Genomic DNA, 17,681 nt, shown 5'->3' with positions numbered 1-17,681 from the left:
CCCCCCCCTCCTTCATTTTCCTCTTTTGTATATATATATATATATATTTTTTTTTCTCTCTTCATACCAGTAACCTGAAAGCTGATTGTATGACATTCTGTATAGTAGTGTGTATATCTGTCTGCCTCTTATATGACATCATGATCTGTGTGCATGGGGTTCTCATCTTAAACAAGCTTAGTGCTTAATGAGAGTTCCAGTTTAGTAGACCTTGTATTGTGAATTTGTACTTCCATGTACTGTTATGTACTGTCATGTACTATTCTCATGTCTTACTAAATAAACTACATCAATCAATCAAACCCAAAGAACTAAGACTAGTGGAGAAGAGATCCAGTAGAACTAAGACTAGTGGAGAAGAACTAAGACTAGTGGAGAAGAGATCCAGTAGAACTAAGACTAGTGGAGAATAACTAAGACTAGTGGAAAAGAGATCCAGTATAACTAAGACTAGTGGAGAAGAACTAAGACTAGTGGAGAAGAGATCCAGTAGAACTAAGACTAGTGGAGAAGAAATCCAGTAGAACTAAGACTAGTGGAGAAGAGATCCAGTAGAACTAAGACTAGTGGAGAAGAGATCTAATAGAACTAAGACTAGTGGAGAAGAAATCCAGTAGAACTAAGACTAGTGGAGAAGAGATCCAGTAGAACTAAGACTAGTGGAGAAGAGATCTAATAGAACTAAGACTAGTGGAGAAGACATCCAATAGAACTAAGACTAGTGGAGAAGAGATCTAATAGAACTAAGACTAGTGGAGAAGAGATCCAGTAGAACTAAGACTAGTGGAGAAGAGATCCAGTAGAACTAAGACTAGTGGAGTTCAGTTGGGGATCCGCGGCCAAATACATATTCATTTGGGGGTGCTTAATCTCTCAAGAACAGATTCAGAGCTGCGCTACTGAAGCTGTCGGGAGCCCCGTTCAGAACGTGTGAGCGTTGGCCTACAAGTGGGCGTGCCTTCAGATCAGGAAGCAGGCCGCGCTTTACCCGATCAAATGTAGTGGGCGGGATTTACATTTGTGCGCTCGCTTCCCACAGGAAACAAACCCAAACTCATTTAACGATAGCATCCTCGGAGCCGACCAAACCACGGAAAGTTAGTAACATTTTAACTTGTTCTTTCATCATAGAAACAAGTGGACTTATAACCAAAACCATCCATGTTCTTTGGGAGAAATGGTGTTAGTGTTCCGTGGAGAAATATTGTTAGTGGGAATGAAAACATAGGCGCACCACCGGAAGTGGAGGGCTGAGGGCAGAGACCAAACGCCGGGTTCCAGTCATCGTCGGTCTATTTAATCACTCCCCCCAGAGTCAAATGCAAAAGTGAAAAACGCTGGGGGCGCTCTTTTTCCTTTTTATTTGACGATGGGTTCCCAGATTGTGCTTGACATGAAAAGGTTTGAGAAACACTGTGTTAATGAGGGTGTGTGTGTTGGTGACAGACCGTGACAGCCCAGGCGAAGGAAGGAGGCATTGTGGCTGAAGTACGCTGAGTTGTACAGGCAGATGTCCGGTCCACAGGTTAGACATTCAGACTGACCACCGATGGAATACCTATGCACACATGCATGCGTGCACCCACACACACAAGCACAACCACACGCAGGCACACACACGCACACAAACATTTGTAGTGAAACAGTGACTTAAAGGAATAGGTAACTTTTTCAACAAAACTAAAGTTAAATTGTATATCTTTTGTGAGTGGCAAATGTTTCACAACACCCACTCCATGAATTTCACCCCCGAAAGCCTTTTCTATTATAATTTCTATTGAAAAGGTGGCTCGGTGAGCCTTTTCCGCGAAAATGACGTCATCCGGCCGGAAAACGGAAACGGAAATGCATCGGTTTCCTGTTTGGCCAGGAACTACCGCACCGGTTTCCTGTTTGGCCAGGAACTACCGCGCTAATAACAAAAAGGAATCTCACGCTGTTTTTAAGAGATTGTAGGATTTGAAGATCAAAAAACAACAGAAAAAGAAACAGCTCACGGTAACTAAAGCTCCACTGGCTAAGAGAAACGATCCACAGATATTATAAAACAATTAAAATAACTCTTTTTGAAACGCTTCCGTCTTCCGGTGAAAACAAATGGAATTCTGGGTAACGGAGGAATAAACGAACGGCCTGCAGTGACGGTAATGACCAGCAGAGGCTGCTAAAAATTGTTATTTGTGGACCTGCATTGTATTACTTTAACTTAAACAGTACTGTACGTTGTTGACTAGGGGTCCCCCAGGGGTCCATAGTTGGTCTCCTCCTTTTTTCCCTCTACACCAAAGATAAAGTTAGGGTTTCCTTAGTCTTAGCCTTTTCTTAGTGTTTTTTCCCCCAATAATAAAGTTGTTTTTCTTTGTCGTTTTCTCATGCCCCCCATGTAAAGCATCTTTGGGTACTTAGAAAAGCACTATGTACATTTGAGATATTATGAAATTTAAGTAAAAAGAAGAGTTTATGTAAAATGTCTTGAGACAACTTGTTGTGATTCGGCACTGTAATCAGATTGAACTAAATTGAATTGACATCTCTTCTCCAGAAAATTGCCCATCTACCAGCTCACAACGTATTGAGTTGTGATGCGTTGTCAGCCAATCCAATCGACTTCCTTTATATTGCACATTTGTTACCAAAGTGCTGCACAAAGATTCATCAAATAGATACACTAACAAACATGAAACAAACAAAATCATAAAAACATAATAAAAACAGACCACAGAACTCTCAAGCTGGATAAAAGAAAAGTAAAAAAATAACAACAAGGTATCAAAGTGAGACAAGTTGAGATTTAAATGTTTCAATGGCGGGGGACATTTTGATATAGGTATGGATAGCTAATTTAATAATTTAAAGGCTACTACTAAATTGTCAAATAATATAAGAGGCAAAAATTGCGAAAATTGTGAAAATAGCCGATCTACAAGCTCACCAGAGCCAGAGGCGATTTTCACAATATTTATCAGTGGAACCGAGTTAAACTCAATGTAACGCCTCAACTCTTATTACAAGTGCTTGTCAGGGTGGGGGGGGGGGTCCCCAGTTCAAACATGATTATTTTGGGGGTTCCCCGGTTCAAATATGATTATTTTGGGGGGTCACGGCCTGAAAAAGTTGAGAACCACTGCTCTATGTGTGGGCTCTGACACAGCTGGACTGTGCAGCGCGTTTGCTGCCACTGTTTACAGAGCATATTGTATATCAGTGTGGATGCTCACATAATTAACGTTAAAGTATTAGTTATCGTGTTCAGTGTGAATGGTGCTTAATGGTTCAACACAGAGCGTACATGTACCTACCTGTAGACATTCCTGCCACCTGGTCTACCACCCTCGTTACTTGAATAATATCTGTGGAGCAGTTCGACACTTTATTAACTGAACAAACACATACGTGTGCCCTTTTTTAGGTGGAGTTAGTGATATTTTGTTACAAGAAATACGTGTTAAATAGCTCTATTCTGGTAGTAATAATTGCTGTACAGAGTGTTTGTTCAATAACATCGGTTTCAGGGGTTTCTCTTCATTAAACAGAAAATTCACACCGGGATACCGATTTTATCCAATCAGGAGACAGAACTCATACAGGATACACACATGACATTGGAAGTGATGACACAAAAACATAAAATGAGCAGACAAAATTGGAATGCTATAAAATTGAAGCTGATGAATGGATTCGCTTTCTTGATTGGTTGAAATTGTTGAAAATGTGTTACCCCTGTTACTGTACAATCACAATAACAATGATTGCTAGTTACATTTACAACACCTTGAAGGAAGCTTAAAGGATATTGAGATGAGAGATTATAGATTGTCTGGTTTATCCAACTCACACGCTGTCTGCAGTTATTTTCAGAATGTCAATCACTTCCCACTGGCCTGTAGTGATAGCTGTGATATTGTCATCAGGGCCCTGCAAATATGAGTGACAGGTTATGAAAGAGGCACCATCTTAATATGCCTATAGTCAGGGGATATTAAAACAATCTTGGAATAAATTCCTTACCAAAAAAAATCTTCACCAATGTGTTTGTAAAGGTGTCTACTAACACATCTCACAAAGACTGAAATGCAGTTTCCCTGGGAGAATTTGTGACAGCTCCTGAAAGTTGGGGTACCCACCATAACCTATGCGGGGGGAAAAAAACTAAATTTAATTCTGTTTTAAGTAGCATGTGCGGGGTCAAACTAGGGTGTTTTTATGATTCTGAATCCATTGCAAGCATTTGTTTTGCACCAAAACCACTCCTTTGGCTAAAAACGGCCATAGCCATCCTTTTCCAGGTATACTTTTTGTGTAAAAAGCCCATTGAGATTGGGCTGTTTTTAGCCCAAGGAGTGGTTTTGGTGCAAAACAAATGATTGCAATGGATTCAGAATCATAAAAACACCTTAGTTTGCCCCCTCACATGCTACTTAAAATAGAATTAAATTTAGATTTTTTCCCCCTGCATAAGGTAATGGTGGGTACCCCAACTTTCAGCAGCTGTCAAAAATTCCCCTAGGGAAACTGCATTTCAGTCTTTCTGAGATGTGTTACTAGACACTTTTACAAACACATTGGTGAAGATTATTTTTGGTAAGGAATTTATTCCAAGAAATGTTTCTGCTAATATCCCCTGACTACTGACATTAACCTCATATGTCCACTCAACTTTTTTTCATAAATGAATGCCCTACTTCATCAAGAGTACTGAAAATAGCATATCCACCAGGCCACAACGCGTGTAGATCGGCTATTTTCACTATTTTAAATTGTTTTTAAAATAATGATAAAAAAGGAACGGTTTTGAACTTACAAGACTTCCACCCAGCAGCAACGATATGCTAGGGCATTCACGGATAGTGATTTTTAGCATTCGAATTATTCGACCTATAAGTATTCGAATATTCGATTAATCGATTTGATTATAAAAAATTAAATAATAAAAATATTATTATTATTATTATTTTTTTCAATGGCCTTGATGACTCGACTCAAGGAATGCGAGTTGACATCACACCAGAGCTCACAGCTGCGTGTCTGCTCTAGAAAAAAACTTTAAAAAAAAAAATCCAATTTATCGAATAGTGGTTTGATAGTCGAATAGTCGGTTTGATATTCAAATATTCGAATATTCGACTATTCGGTGAATGCCCTTGTAGTAGTAATAATAGTTGCAAGCAACAATACGGTGGGCTAAGCATTGAGGGCAATACACCATACAGTATATGACAGAATTCTGTCAATCTGATTCATATTCTTACAGTGCTCATTAGTGCATTAATACCATTAAGAAGGTCGGGATAAATTGAAATGGTTGTTTGGCCTGAACCTGAAATAAGTTACCTAGCACTGACATTGTGTCTTCATGGGCCAATAATGGAGGGCCAGCCTCTGATTACGTATGCTGATAAGCAACCCACAGTTTTGTGGTGTTAAGTGAAAACTTGCAAGAGTTATTACAGGTGGTTATTCACATTTCTGGTGAAAAGCCATGTCCTCTGCAATATTAATTTGGTTAAAGTGATATTTTTTGGTTACATTTTTTGTTTTGTTAAAAGGTTAAAGTACTATATTAGTAATATGATAGTAATCATTGCTACAGAGCGTTTGTTCGGTCACAGGGGTCTCTCCAGCTCTTTAGTAAACAGAATATAGTACATTAGTATATAGTACACAGGTTTTTGATGACAACATTTAAGCCAATCAGGAGAGAGTACTGAAAATGCATTTTCTGTTTAATAAAGAGCTGGAGAAACATGGGAGACTCCTTTTACTAAACAAACACTCTATAGCAATGGGTACTATCAGAATATAGAGCTATTTAACACTTATTCTAACCAAAGTAAATCATTTACCCTACCTTTAACTTTTTTGACGTACAAACTTTTCTTCAACTGGGGTTTTAGATAATAGTTAAAACTGTAACTGAAAATAAAAAGTCAAAACAAAACAAACAAAAAAAACGCTAAAATATAATAACTTTGACAGGTACTTACTGGGCCAACCGCATGGTGGAGGTGTTTATACCCACTGCTGTCACTCTTCACCACGTAATAACTGCGCTTGTCTGCCGAAAACACTGGTTCTGAGGGGGAAAACTAACAAGCAAATGTATCATTATTATAATGCAGTGGGACAAAAATAATTGGCAAAACATTAATGGAAAAGAAAATGTCATGGTATTTTTAAAGTGAAATATGCCTTTAAGTGTAGGGTTGCCATATACCTGAAATTCAAATACATTTTCTGCGAAAAATAATGGACACCCAGAAAGGATAAAATCTTACTGTATATATGTACAGTTTTTGTATATTATATTAACCACTTGAACCCCTGCATCCATATTCTGGGGGGAACATTAGCCAAAAATAGCCATTTTGGCGAAGATATTTGGTGTAGACAGAAAAAAACGATCCAAGTACAGACACAAACTCAGTTCAGGTCTAGAGTAGTAAACTGGGCTCGTCTGAGGACGACCTAGAGAGAGGGTTTACTTTAAGTGGTTAACAACCTTTATTACATGGCTTGGTTGAATGCTTGATTCTGATTGGTCAATCATCGGTCATTATTTCTGGATAATGACCGGTGAGCTCTATAACGGATCGCTGTCTAATCAGAGACTCAGAACACCTGCTCATGTCAACCTGTGCTGCTTGGTTTTATGCTTTATCCAACATGACAGCCATATAAACAAACAAACAATGTCATTTACAACTAAACGTTGCTCTCAAGAATGTTTTTGAAAACATTTGAAGTGAGAAATAGACGATGCAATAACCGACAAGTGATTCTATTTGATCCACTACACTTCCTTGTTTATCGTGGCGCAACAACGGGGGAATACCAAAACACTCGCCCCAAAACACAGTCGCCCCAGGGCAAATCCGGCGGTATTACAGGCAAATCGGCAGTATATAGAATGGGGGCGAGTGTGTTTTAGGGCGAGTATTCCCGTTACCTTATGGACTACTGTCATTTGTTTTCCGAGGCGAACTTGTCCGCCCAGCCCAATACTTATGGAATACTTTCATTGCCGTAAGCAAGGAAATACTTTGTTTTGTTGTTTTGGGTCAATTTATTTATTAAGTAGCCGTGTAATAAGCAGGATAATGTATGAGGAGGTGGTCATTATTGAAATTTAAAGCCCTTGCGTATTGGTATCTGCATATATATGAGCTGTTTAAACTTGTAAGATGTGTTATATGTCATTGATTGATTCCCAAAAAATAAGCAACAAAGTCTGTCCCTTATCAGTTCAATAAGGCAGTGGTTCTCAAAGTGGGGTTCGGGGACCCCCAGGGGTCCTTAAGGGGGTTCCATACAGGGGGTCCCCAGCCAAATGATTGATAGTTAGGAACCAAATGGACCCTTATGTGTCTATAACTCCGAGAGCGTATAACTAGAAAACCAAATATTGACCATCAGGTCAAAATTTGTGTCAGATCCAGGTGAGACATGACCTTTGACACGATCTAAATGTCTCAGCATTGACATACTCTACCATACAGATTCGACAAAATTACATTTTACTTATAAAAGTGACATAGTGCCGCTTTAAGTGTTGTGACAGTGTGAATAGTGTGTTATACTTGACATACCCGTCCAACCCAGCCTGTGCTACTGGTCATCGTCAGGCCCTGGATGGATACAAGCAACATGTTTTTATTAGTTACGTACTGTTTAGTCTTTAATGTCACTACAGATAATAGATAATAGATATGATTTACAATGTAGGCATTTAAGGCACTCTTATCCAGAGAGACTTAATAAAGCAAGGTAAAATCAGTGGTGGAAAAAGTATTCACATTTTTTACTTAAGTAAAAGTATCAATACTGCAATGTAGAAATACTCTTTTACAAGTAATAGTCCGGAATTCAAAATGGTAAAAGTACAAAGGTATTGGTATAACAATTTACTTAAAGTACCGAGAGTAGAAAGTACTCATTATGCAGAATGTCACATTTCAAGTTTTCAAATGTATACAAATCTTTTGAAAATAGCAGATCTACAAGCTCACAATGTGTCGCATCACAACACATTGTGAGCTTGTAGATCTGCTACTTTCAAATGGCCGAAATGTATTTAGGGCTGAAGTGGTTAATGCATGTTTTGTAATAATAATCTAAATCTACAAAGTAACTAGTAACTAAAGTTTTCAAATAATTGTAGTGGAGTAAAGGTACAATATTTTCCTCTGAGATGTAGTGGAGTAGGAGTAAAAGTACTGAAAATTGGAAATACTCAAGTAAAGTAAAAAATACCTCAAAATTGTACTTAAGTACAGTACTTGAGTAAATGTACTTAGTTACTTTACACCACTGGGTAAAACACATACATCAAAATGCAGAGACAGCGTAGACCGTAGAGCCTCATGAAACTATAGGATCACAGGTAAAACCAAGAACCTAGCACCTAGCATCATAGATCAGACAGTCAAGATAGACAGACAGACAGACCGACAGACAGACAGACAGACAGACAGACAGACAGACAGACAGACAGACAGACAGACAGACAGACAGACAGACAGACAGACAGACAGACAGACAGACAGACAGACAGACAGACAGACAGACAGACAGACAGGCGATTATGCACCTCATCTTCACTCCAGATGGTTCCATTGATTTTGTAGATCTGCAGACGCACTTCATTCTGTTTTCTCTTCTGCCATTGGACGGCCACACGCTCGTCTGTCGCCCAGGTAACCGTGCACAGGTAGTGCTCACTGAGGGAGGGCAAAACACATGAATATATACACTGTATATAGACTGTGTACTGAAATGCACATGAAAGATTTGAATAGCATAGTGAGAGACATATAGGTCTGTGTTGGACAGTAACAAGTACATTACACAAGCACGTAACATTTTTTAGTATACTTTACTTATATAATTGTGTTTTTTGAGAGTGTGTGTAACACTCTCTAAGAAACACCCTGTCCATTTGTGGGATGTGTTTAGACTGAATTGTGGGCGTGCTCTTCTGTTCATATATATATATATACGGTGGGCGCGTGGCTGTGGAAAGGGGGCGTGTTTGGTTAAAAAAGTTTTTGCAACAAGTCATGATTGGTTGCCATGTCTGCTTATTGTAAGCGACATTGCCCTTGTTTTTCTGTGAAGGTGCTTGTAAAGACGGTGGTTGCGGTTTGTCCCTGTTTCTAAAACGTTGTTGATATTTGGTATGAGTTATTGGTTGATATATTGTTATATTTCACACAATCACACTCTCACATTGGATATGTTATCCAAAAAAATCTTGTTTTTAATACGTATGACTTTCACTTCCCCTACATTTCAAAGAAAAATATTTTACTTTTGACTCCACTACACTAGGAAGGGGGGAAAAAAGTACATTAAGAATTCACCACTTAAACTTTATTTCAAATATATCTAAAATAGCCAATGCGTTGTGAGCTCGTAGATCTGCTATCTTCACTATTATTTATATCATTTTTTATATTTATGGAAAAGTCTTGGGTTTTCTGTTGGGGGGGGGGGGGGGGTGATGTCAACATATTAATACAGCAAGGCAATGATATCAAGCAGAAATGTACTTTGTACTCAAGTATACATTTGCCAGAGCACCAACTTTCACTTGTAGTTGAGTAATATTTGAGCAGGAGCATATACTTTGACTGGAGTACTGGAGTTGAGTACGACTTTCATGCAAAGTGCATAAAAATATATGAACAGCATAGTGAGTGACAAAGAGGTTCATTAGCTTACCCTGAGCCAATCGCTGATGGAACATGAACTTCAGAGATGTTTCTGGTGTCGGTGGCGTCCACTACAAACAGTTTCACTACAGGATTGGGAGTTCCTGGCTGAATAAGAAAAACAGCTTCATGTCAACCCATGTCCCACCGTTCAAATTCTTTATATCAATCTGTTACGCACTCCTTAAAGGTGCTGTGAGTGATAATTTAGGCATTTAGCAGACGCTCTTTATCCAGAGCACCTGCAAAATAAACACATACATCAAATGCATAGAGACAGTGTAGTGCCTTAGTTAACTATAGGATCATAGGTAAACCAAGAACCTACTGTAGTATCAGTCTAAACAGTATAATGTCAAAAAATATATAATCTGAAACTAAAGAAACTAAAGAATGCCAGGCAAATAAATGAACCTAGCATGATAACAACAAACTGTTGTTAAAAAGTTAAAGCTTTATATTCTGATAGTAATCATTGTTATAGACTTGAGTGTTTGTTCAGTAACAACGTCTCTCCAGCTCTTTAGCAAACACAAAATACATGAGAGAAATCAGGAGAGAAAACCCATTCATCAGCTTTATCAATGTTTTGTGTTTTTGGTTGTTTCATCACTTCCAATTTCCCTTGTTTATCCTGTATCCTGTGTGAGTTCTCACTCCCGATTGGATAAAAATGTATTTTCAGTTTCCTGAAGAGCTGGAGAGATGGGGAGACGGACCCTGTTACTGAACAAATACAAAAAATTGGTTCTGAGAACCATACATGAAACCCAGTCGTAGTGTATGGAAACTAAAACCCAGAACCTGTGAAATATGTTCCACGGCACGGGATGGTTCACAGTTTGTGTAGTGAAAAAGACTAAGAGAGTCATAATAGGTTCAGGGGCTCCCTCTTTCATTGGTGTGTCCCCCGGGTTGCGGCTAAACCCTAACCTTTAACTTCACAAAAACTATGCCTAAACCTAACCTCAAAACCACGTTGACTTGCGAAAAGAGAGAGTCTGAATAGGTTCTATGCACAGCAGCCATATTGGAAATAAATTGGGCCTCTTCCTTACTTCCTTCACAGGTGTTACTAATGATGCTAATTAAGGTCATGTTCCATTCTGGTCAAATTCAGCGTAGCGATAGTTCATGTAGACACGGAAGGCAGGAGGTTATGCTACATTCACTCTCCCCGGACCCCCCCCCCCCATTCATTCGTTAATTCATACGTACTCCCACAATCAGTATGTTCAACCTCACGCATTCTCATTCGCTACAAACTAACTCACACACGCCCTCATACCCATAGTGCATCTCAGGCGGTTCATTTAACCAGCCTTGTTCACTGTTCATTCTATGTGCTTAGCTGTTTATGCTGGTTGTACAGCGGTGGTTTTCAAATTCCCTCCACCTCCCCGGCCTCCTCCCTGTGGCATGTACTTCATATTGTTATAGGCTGATTCTGTGGATTGTACTGTGGTTCTATGGATTGTACAGGTTGATTCTGTGGATTATACTGTGGTTCTATGGATTGTACTATGATGTGGTAAATTGAGGTTCAATGTCATGTTTATGTAAACTGTATATTTTATGCTCTCCTCTGGGGGGTTTGTGATTTCAGATCTGTTGTCCTGCTTGCGCAGGTAATCTGTAATATCACATGAGCAGAGTCACGCCGCCAAATGCAATATCATTGCAGTATATGGTTAATATTGCTGTAAATGGTTATATATGCAATATGGTTAATAAATGGTATTGGTTATTCCTGAGCTGAAGTGTCTAAATGAAACAGTGTCAGGGTGCTGGTATTGTTGCATGTTGGCTCACTGGAAACACTCTGCTACACCAGTGGGTCTCAAAGTGTGGTCCAGGGACCCTCATGGTTCTTTGAGGGGGTTCCAAATGGAACCCTTACGGGTGTGTAACTCTGAGAGTGTACAAATGGAACCAAATGGACCCGTAAGGGTCCATTTGCTTCCATTTGTACACTCTCTGAGTTATAGGGGTCCTTGAAATTAAAACATTTGAGAACCACTAAACAGAACAGAGCCTTATTAGTATAATTTGGTAAGGAAGAGGCCCACTTTCTTTCCAATATGGTTGCTGTGCATAGAGCCATAATTCAGGCTTCAGAAGCAGTTGGAACTTGGAGGTGTCACCTTGGGATATGGGATGACCACGGTGTAGGGGTACTGGTCGTCTCCATACCACGAGTACTCAATGTTGTGGACCTGCGTGTCATTGAAGTGGGCGAAGGCCACGTACCTCCCATTAGGAGACCACCACAGACCCTGGTTGGATGAGAACATCTCCTCTGGCGGAGCAAAGATGGAACGTTAGGTACAGGGCTGTCACTATTGCAAATTTAAGTTGACGATTAATTGTCATCGTCAACTTGACAGGACATGTGTTGTGGTGTGTGTTTGTACAATTGTCTTCTACAAAAAAGGTGCATAAGGGATGTGTTTTTGATAGTAATCATTGCTATAGTGTGTTTGTTCAGTAACAGTGTTAAACAGCTCTTGTGATAATAATTATTGCTATAGAGTGTTTGTTCAGTAACAGTGTTACATAGCTCTATATTGTGATAGTAATCATTGCTATAGTGTTTGTTCAGTAACAGTGTTAAATAGCTCTATATCGTGATAGTAATCATTGCTGTAGTGTGTTTGTTCAGTAACAGTGTTAAATAGCTCTATATTGTGATTGTAATCATTGCTATAGAGTGTTTGTTCAGTAACAGTGTTAAATAGCTCTATATTGTGATTGTAATCATTGCTGTAGAGTGTTTGTTCAGTAACAGTGTTAAATAGCTCTATATTGTGATAGTAATCACTGCTATAGAGTGTTTGTTCAGTAACAGTGTTACATAGCTCTATATTGTGATAGTAATCATTGCCATAGAGTGTTTGTTCAGTAACAGTGTTAAATAGTCTCCCAGTACTTCTAGCTCTTTAGTGAACAGAAAATGCATTTTCAGGTCAGGATGAAAATGTCATCCAATCAGCAGACAGGGTACTCAGGGTACAGGATGAACATGTGAAATTTGAAGTGATGAAAAAATAAGATACGTTTCAGTATGAGATGATTCATAGGTCCGGTGTACCGTTTTGTTATTTACCTTCATAAACCCAGTCAGGGATTCCATTCAGGATTTTGTTGTATTCTCCATCGGATGTGACTTGCTCTCGTGCAGTAGTGGGGCTGGTCTTTATGTACACGTTACTGTTCCAAACAAATGCCTACAAACAATAAATGTACACAAAGCAGGTCAGCAAGCCCTCATACATTTACTTACTTGAAGTTTGGAATACCCATGCATTTATGCGATTACAGTGTGCCAGAATTAGCATTACATTTTAAATTGTACATTGTAATTACAGTAACATACATCCTAGCTGCAGTGTTTGGAAGAATAGAACAGACAGTCTATCTTCTAGTGATGGTAGAGGGGTTAAGTTAAGACACAAATAAAACTACATGAGAGCTGACTGCTAGAATGATAATAAACACTTGAAATGAAGGCTATTACATTCCAGCTTTGAACCCCTTTCTCACTGTTCCATCTAAGTGTTTGGAAAATGGTTTCCTTTGACAAACTCTTGTATCATTATACCCCTGAAGTGTAGAATAATCACTCAAAGTAAGTCTATCCATAACCGTATACAGTAACAATTGCATAGAGTGGGATTGGATTTTTACTTTATATTTACTTATATATTACTGTATATTACTTAATTTTTAGTCTCTTTAACTTTAATTAATAATGAACACAATTATTTAGTAAATGCAATTGGGGCTTGTAGAATGTGCCCAATTGTTTTTCTTTTTGTGTTGTTTTTTTATTCTCATGGCATACTCCTGCCCCCCCCCCTGCTGGCAGAGGCTAAAATCGCCCATGACCCCAATATTACCAGTTTGTGGCCCTCAGGAGCCCAGGAGAAGTACTGGATCTGGTGTGGAACATCAGCTGTTGTAACAAAGGCCCTATGAAGCAGCAGAAAAATACATTAATTAATTCAGAGCCTAATGCTTCATTTATACCCTACAACAGTGGTTCTCGAACGTTTTTGGCTCAGGGCACCCCTGTAAATCGATTCGCTAAAACATCCGGGACAACGCTCCACACGTCCCAGACTCTTCTCCCTTCTGGGTCACAAACTATGGAATGAATGCCCCATTGTAATTAGAAGACTCCATCTCAGCCCGTAGCACTTGCCCTAGCCTTGACGACCTTGCAGGATTATGCAAAGGCTAAAATGTAACTTAGATAGCATGTTATGCAGACAGATGCCATGTCATTGTTGACCTGGCATCCTATAGTGTGTATAGTTTCAATGTAGGCTGATGATAGGTTCTTGGTTTACATAATGTATTAGTTATTATTAGATTATTGGTTTATTTATGTTTTATTTTGTTATTAGATTACTATTTCTATGCATTTGATGTATTATTGATGTATTATGATGTATTATCGTGTGTCCTTGCTTACTGTAAATCGCTCTGGAATCTGGATTAAGAGCGTCTGCTAAATGCCTAAACTATAAACTGTAAATAACTTTTTTCATCCACGGCACACCTGAATTACATTGTTACTTTATATGCGGCATATTACGATACATAAATATGTAAATTGTTTACCCTAAGATACATTATGTCACATGGAAAACATGGAGAATATCCGTTTCCATTAGGACAGATTGAAAATAACTTTATACTTGACAGTTAACCACTTCTGGGGGGAACATTCGGCAAAAATAGACAAGCTTGTTGTGAGCTTGTAGATATCCACCATTGTCCACTTTTGTTTACAAAATAGGCGATGCCAAAGCTCACAATGCATGGCATCGCAACGCGTAGTGAGCTTGTAGATCAGCTATTTCTGCCTCTTTTGTGTGACACAGTCATAGACTGAAGAATGACATACAGTAGCCTAGGACATTAATTCATAAAAAAAACAACATACAATTGGGCAGTGGTGGAAAAAGTACTAAAATGTTTTGCTTAAGTAAAAGCAAAACATGTTACAAGTAAAAGTCCAAGTATTCAAAAATGTATTTGAGTAAAAGTACAAAAGTATTGGCATAAAAATGTACTTAAGTACCAAAAGTACTCATTATGCAGAATGTCCCGTTTCACAAGTGTTCAAAATGTATACAAATCTTTTGAAAATAGCCGATCTACAAAAAGCGTGGTGAGCTTGTAGATCGGCTATTTTCAAATAGCTAATGTATATAGGGATAAAGTGGTTAATGTTTTGTAATAATAATCCAAATCTACAAGTAACTAGTAACTAAAGTTTTCAAATAATTGTACTGGAGTAAAAGCACAATATTTGCCTCTGAGATGTAGTGGAGTAGAAGTAAAAGTATTGGAAATTGGAAACACTCAAGTAAAGTACAAATACCTCCAGAATTGTACTTAAGTACAGTACTTGAGTAAATGTACTTAGTTACTTTCCACCACTGCAATTGGTAAATATGGACATGCAACGTTTCTGTCCGAAAGCAACAACATGAAAATGGCTTTCGAGGTGTGTGGTTATACGTACTGTGTCTCCAGGTCATAAATGTGGTATGATGCGCTGAACGAATGCCTCCACACCTAATGGGACAAATATTAACATGGAATGAGGAACTTAGCAGAATTTATTAGTTTTTTTTGGTATGAAGTCAATAAAAGCTTTACATACTTTTGAGTAATTACTCATGAAGGCAACATATTTACGATCTCCAGACAGCTGGTAATCATAGGCGTCCACTTGATTCTGTGTGGAGAGAAGACACATCTGTTAGGAAGAGTCTGCTTACATTCCTCTTCACCTCCAGCAGCCAGACACACAATCAACAAGTACTCCAGTACTTGAGTCAAAGTATAGATACTCCTGGTTAAATATTACTCAACTACAAGTGAATGTTGTAGTTGAGTAATAGTCGAGTCTAATTTGTACTTAACTTGATTTAAAAAAAAAAAAAAACGTAGTAGCTACCTAAAGTACATGCTTTTATAACGTCTTAAAGGGATATTTCATTTATTTCTAATATATCTTTTGGAAAATGAAAGTAATTAAATACAATAAAATAAAAAATGTAAATAAATGAAAAAAGTTAACGAAAAAACACGGCCCCCTCACGTATTAGGAGGGCAGGATGAGTCACATTTAATATTTTTTATGAATCTAAAATGTCAAAAATGGAGTTTGAAGTTATAATGGGTTTGTATAGGAAGGGGGCGTGTCTGATAAAATGAATATCAAATATCTAAATACTGAATCAAGCAACATAAAAACTGTCTGGGGGGCTCACAAAAGCCTGAGCAGACGATAAAATGACCCAACATTTTTTAAGTATTCAAATGTATGAATTACAAAGTATTTTCTTTCATTTAATTAAATTTTTTATTTCAATACAGCCCAGGCATTATCAATGCCTGGGCTGTATTGAAATAAACATTTAAAATTTCCAAACAAGGCAGATCTACACGTTAAAGGCGGTTACACACCGGCAAATATGCGAATATACGCACAATTCGGACTCGTTCCGAATAATTAAAAGACGTTTTTTTCGCTCCGCGAAACTGATGTGGAAGCTTGCATTGACTTTATAAGGTTTTAAAAAAAAACTTATTATTCGCATGAAAAAAATCGCCCCGGTGTGTAAGGACCTTAAGAGTTAAATAGCTCTATATTCTCATAGTAATCTTTGCTATATGCTAGAGTGTTTGTTCAGTAACAGGTCTTCCTGTCTCTCCAGCTCTTTAGTAAACTGAAAATAAATGTTCAGGTCGGGATACCAAATGTATCCAATCAGGAGAGAGAACTCATACAGGATGCAGGTTAAATATGCAAAATTGGAAGTGATGAAATAAAACAACGAGCAGACACAATTGGAACACAATACAATTGAACCTGATCAACGATCTTTCTGGTGTACTCTCTCCTGATTGGATGCAATTAGTGACCCCCATGAAAATGCATTTTCTGTGTACTAAATAGATGGAGAGACAGGGAGGCCCCTGTTACTGAAGCAATGATTACTATCTGAATATAGAGCTTTAATTTTTTAACAAACTTTGTTTTCACCCAAAACATGTCACTTACAGCAGCTTTAACCCCCACAGACACAACATATATACAGTATGAACACTCAACACACATCATGCATACACAAACGTTACACTGAAGTGAAATCACTTACAAATAATGCGCTGCTCAGAAATTCCTCAGAGGTGTTTGCGATCACGTCGTTAAGAAAGACTGAGCCGTTGGTCTTGGTTAGATATTCACTGTCTACAGGGGAGAAGAATGTGTAACCTTTAGTGACAAGCTGAGAGAGGAAACACACTTAATTACTCAATATGTACCGTTTTAGCTACAGTGACGCCATGCATATTGGTTCGCAAACGTTTTGTTATTTCAAGGACCCAAATGAATTGATAGTTAGGAACCAAATGGACCCTTATGTGTCTGTAACTCTGAGACTGTACAAATGGAACCAAATGGACGTTCATTTGGTTTCATTTGAACACTGGTCCTGATATAAAAAGGTTTGACAACCCTGTGTATTCTATAAATCTGAGAGTGTGCAAATTGAACCATATATGGACCCGTACAATTTGCACACTCTCAGGAGTTAGAGGCCTTTACTGTGTAGTGGCTGTAGGTGACAATACGGTGACGATCCGGAACAGCGGCTGTGTCACCTGAGATCCATCTCATGGAGTAGGATCGAGGGCTGTAGGAGCTGTTGAAGACGTCATCCAGGGTGAAAGTCCTCTTCGATTTGGAGCCATCCTTGTCCTCTGAAACGCAAACGGCAGCCAAGAAAGTTTCAAATTAACCCAGTGACAGGTATTATGTCACACAGATCATGATCGTAAAGATTATCACGAGATAAGGGCGTTTGAGTTGGACCGGTTGTAATGATAAGGTATTGTTGTTTTGTTGTAATGCCTTCTAATCTAATACGTTTTTTGTATTATTAAATC

At 38.4% G+C, this 17,681-nt stretch overlaps 1 protein-coding gene across 1 annotated transcript in view; it reads right to left on the bottom strand.

Annotated features, from left to right (window-relative positions):
* The window catches only part of LOC308080378 (dipeptidyl peptidase 4-like), a 43,319-nt gene that overhangs the window by 16,895 nt on the left and 8,743 nt on the right, over nucleotides 1–17,681 (bottom strand). The window contains exons 3-16 of the mRNA XM_080422204.1: nucleotides 17,397–17,495; nucleotides 16,892–16,983; nucleotides 15,388–15,462; nucleotides 15,247–15,299; nucleotides 13,610–13,682; nucleotides 12,817–12,937; nucleotides 11,855–12,009; nucleotides 9,721–9,818; nucleotides 8,588–8,717; nucleotides 7,587–7,625; nucleotides 5,985–6,086; nucleotides 3,836–3,915; nucleotides 3,300–3,350; nucleotides 1,449–1,558 (exon numbers count right to left, since the gene is read on the bottom strand). Coding sequence (XP_080278330.1) covers nucleotides 1,449–1,558; nucleotides 3,300–3,350; nucleotides 3,836–3,915; nucleotides 5,985–6,086; nucleotides 7,587–7,625; nucleotides 8,588–8,717; nucleotides 9,721–9,818; nucleotides 11,855–12,009; nucleotides 12,817–12,937; nucleotides 13,610–13,682; nucleotides 15,247–15,299; nucleotides 15,388–15,462; nucleotides 16,892–16,983; nucleotides 17,397–17,495 — 1,278 coding nt within the window. The remainder of the gene's footprint in view (nucleotides 1–1,448; nucleotides 1,559–3,299; nucleotides 3,351–3,835; nucleotides 3,916–5,984; nucleotides 6,087–7,586; nucleotides 7,626–8,587; nucleotides 8,718–9,720; nucleotides 9,819–11,854; nucleotides 12,010–12,816; nucleotides 12,938–13,609; nucleotides 13,683–15,246; nucleotides 15,300–15,387; nucleotides 15,463–16,891; nucleotides 16,984–17,396; nucleotides 17,496–17,681) is intronic.

Source organism: Gymnoscopelus braueri (assembly GCF_963280865.1).
Source record: "Gymnoscopelus braueri genome assembly, chromosome: 24".
NCBI classification, from domain to species: Eukaryota; Metazoa; Chordata; class Actinopteri; order Myctophiformes; family Myctophidae; genus Gymnoscopelus; species Gymnoscopelus braueri.
The sequence above is the reverse complement of the archived record's forward strand: the minus strand, read 5'-3'. Positions and strand labels throughout refer to the sequence as shown.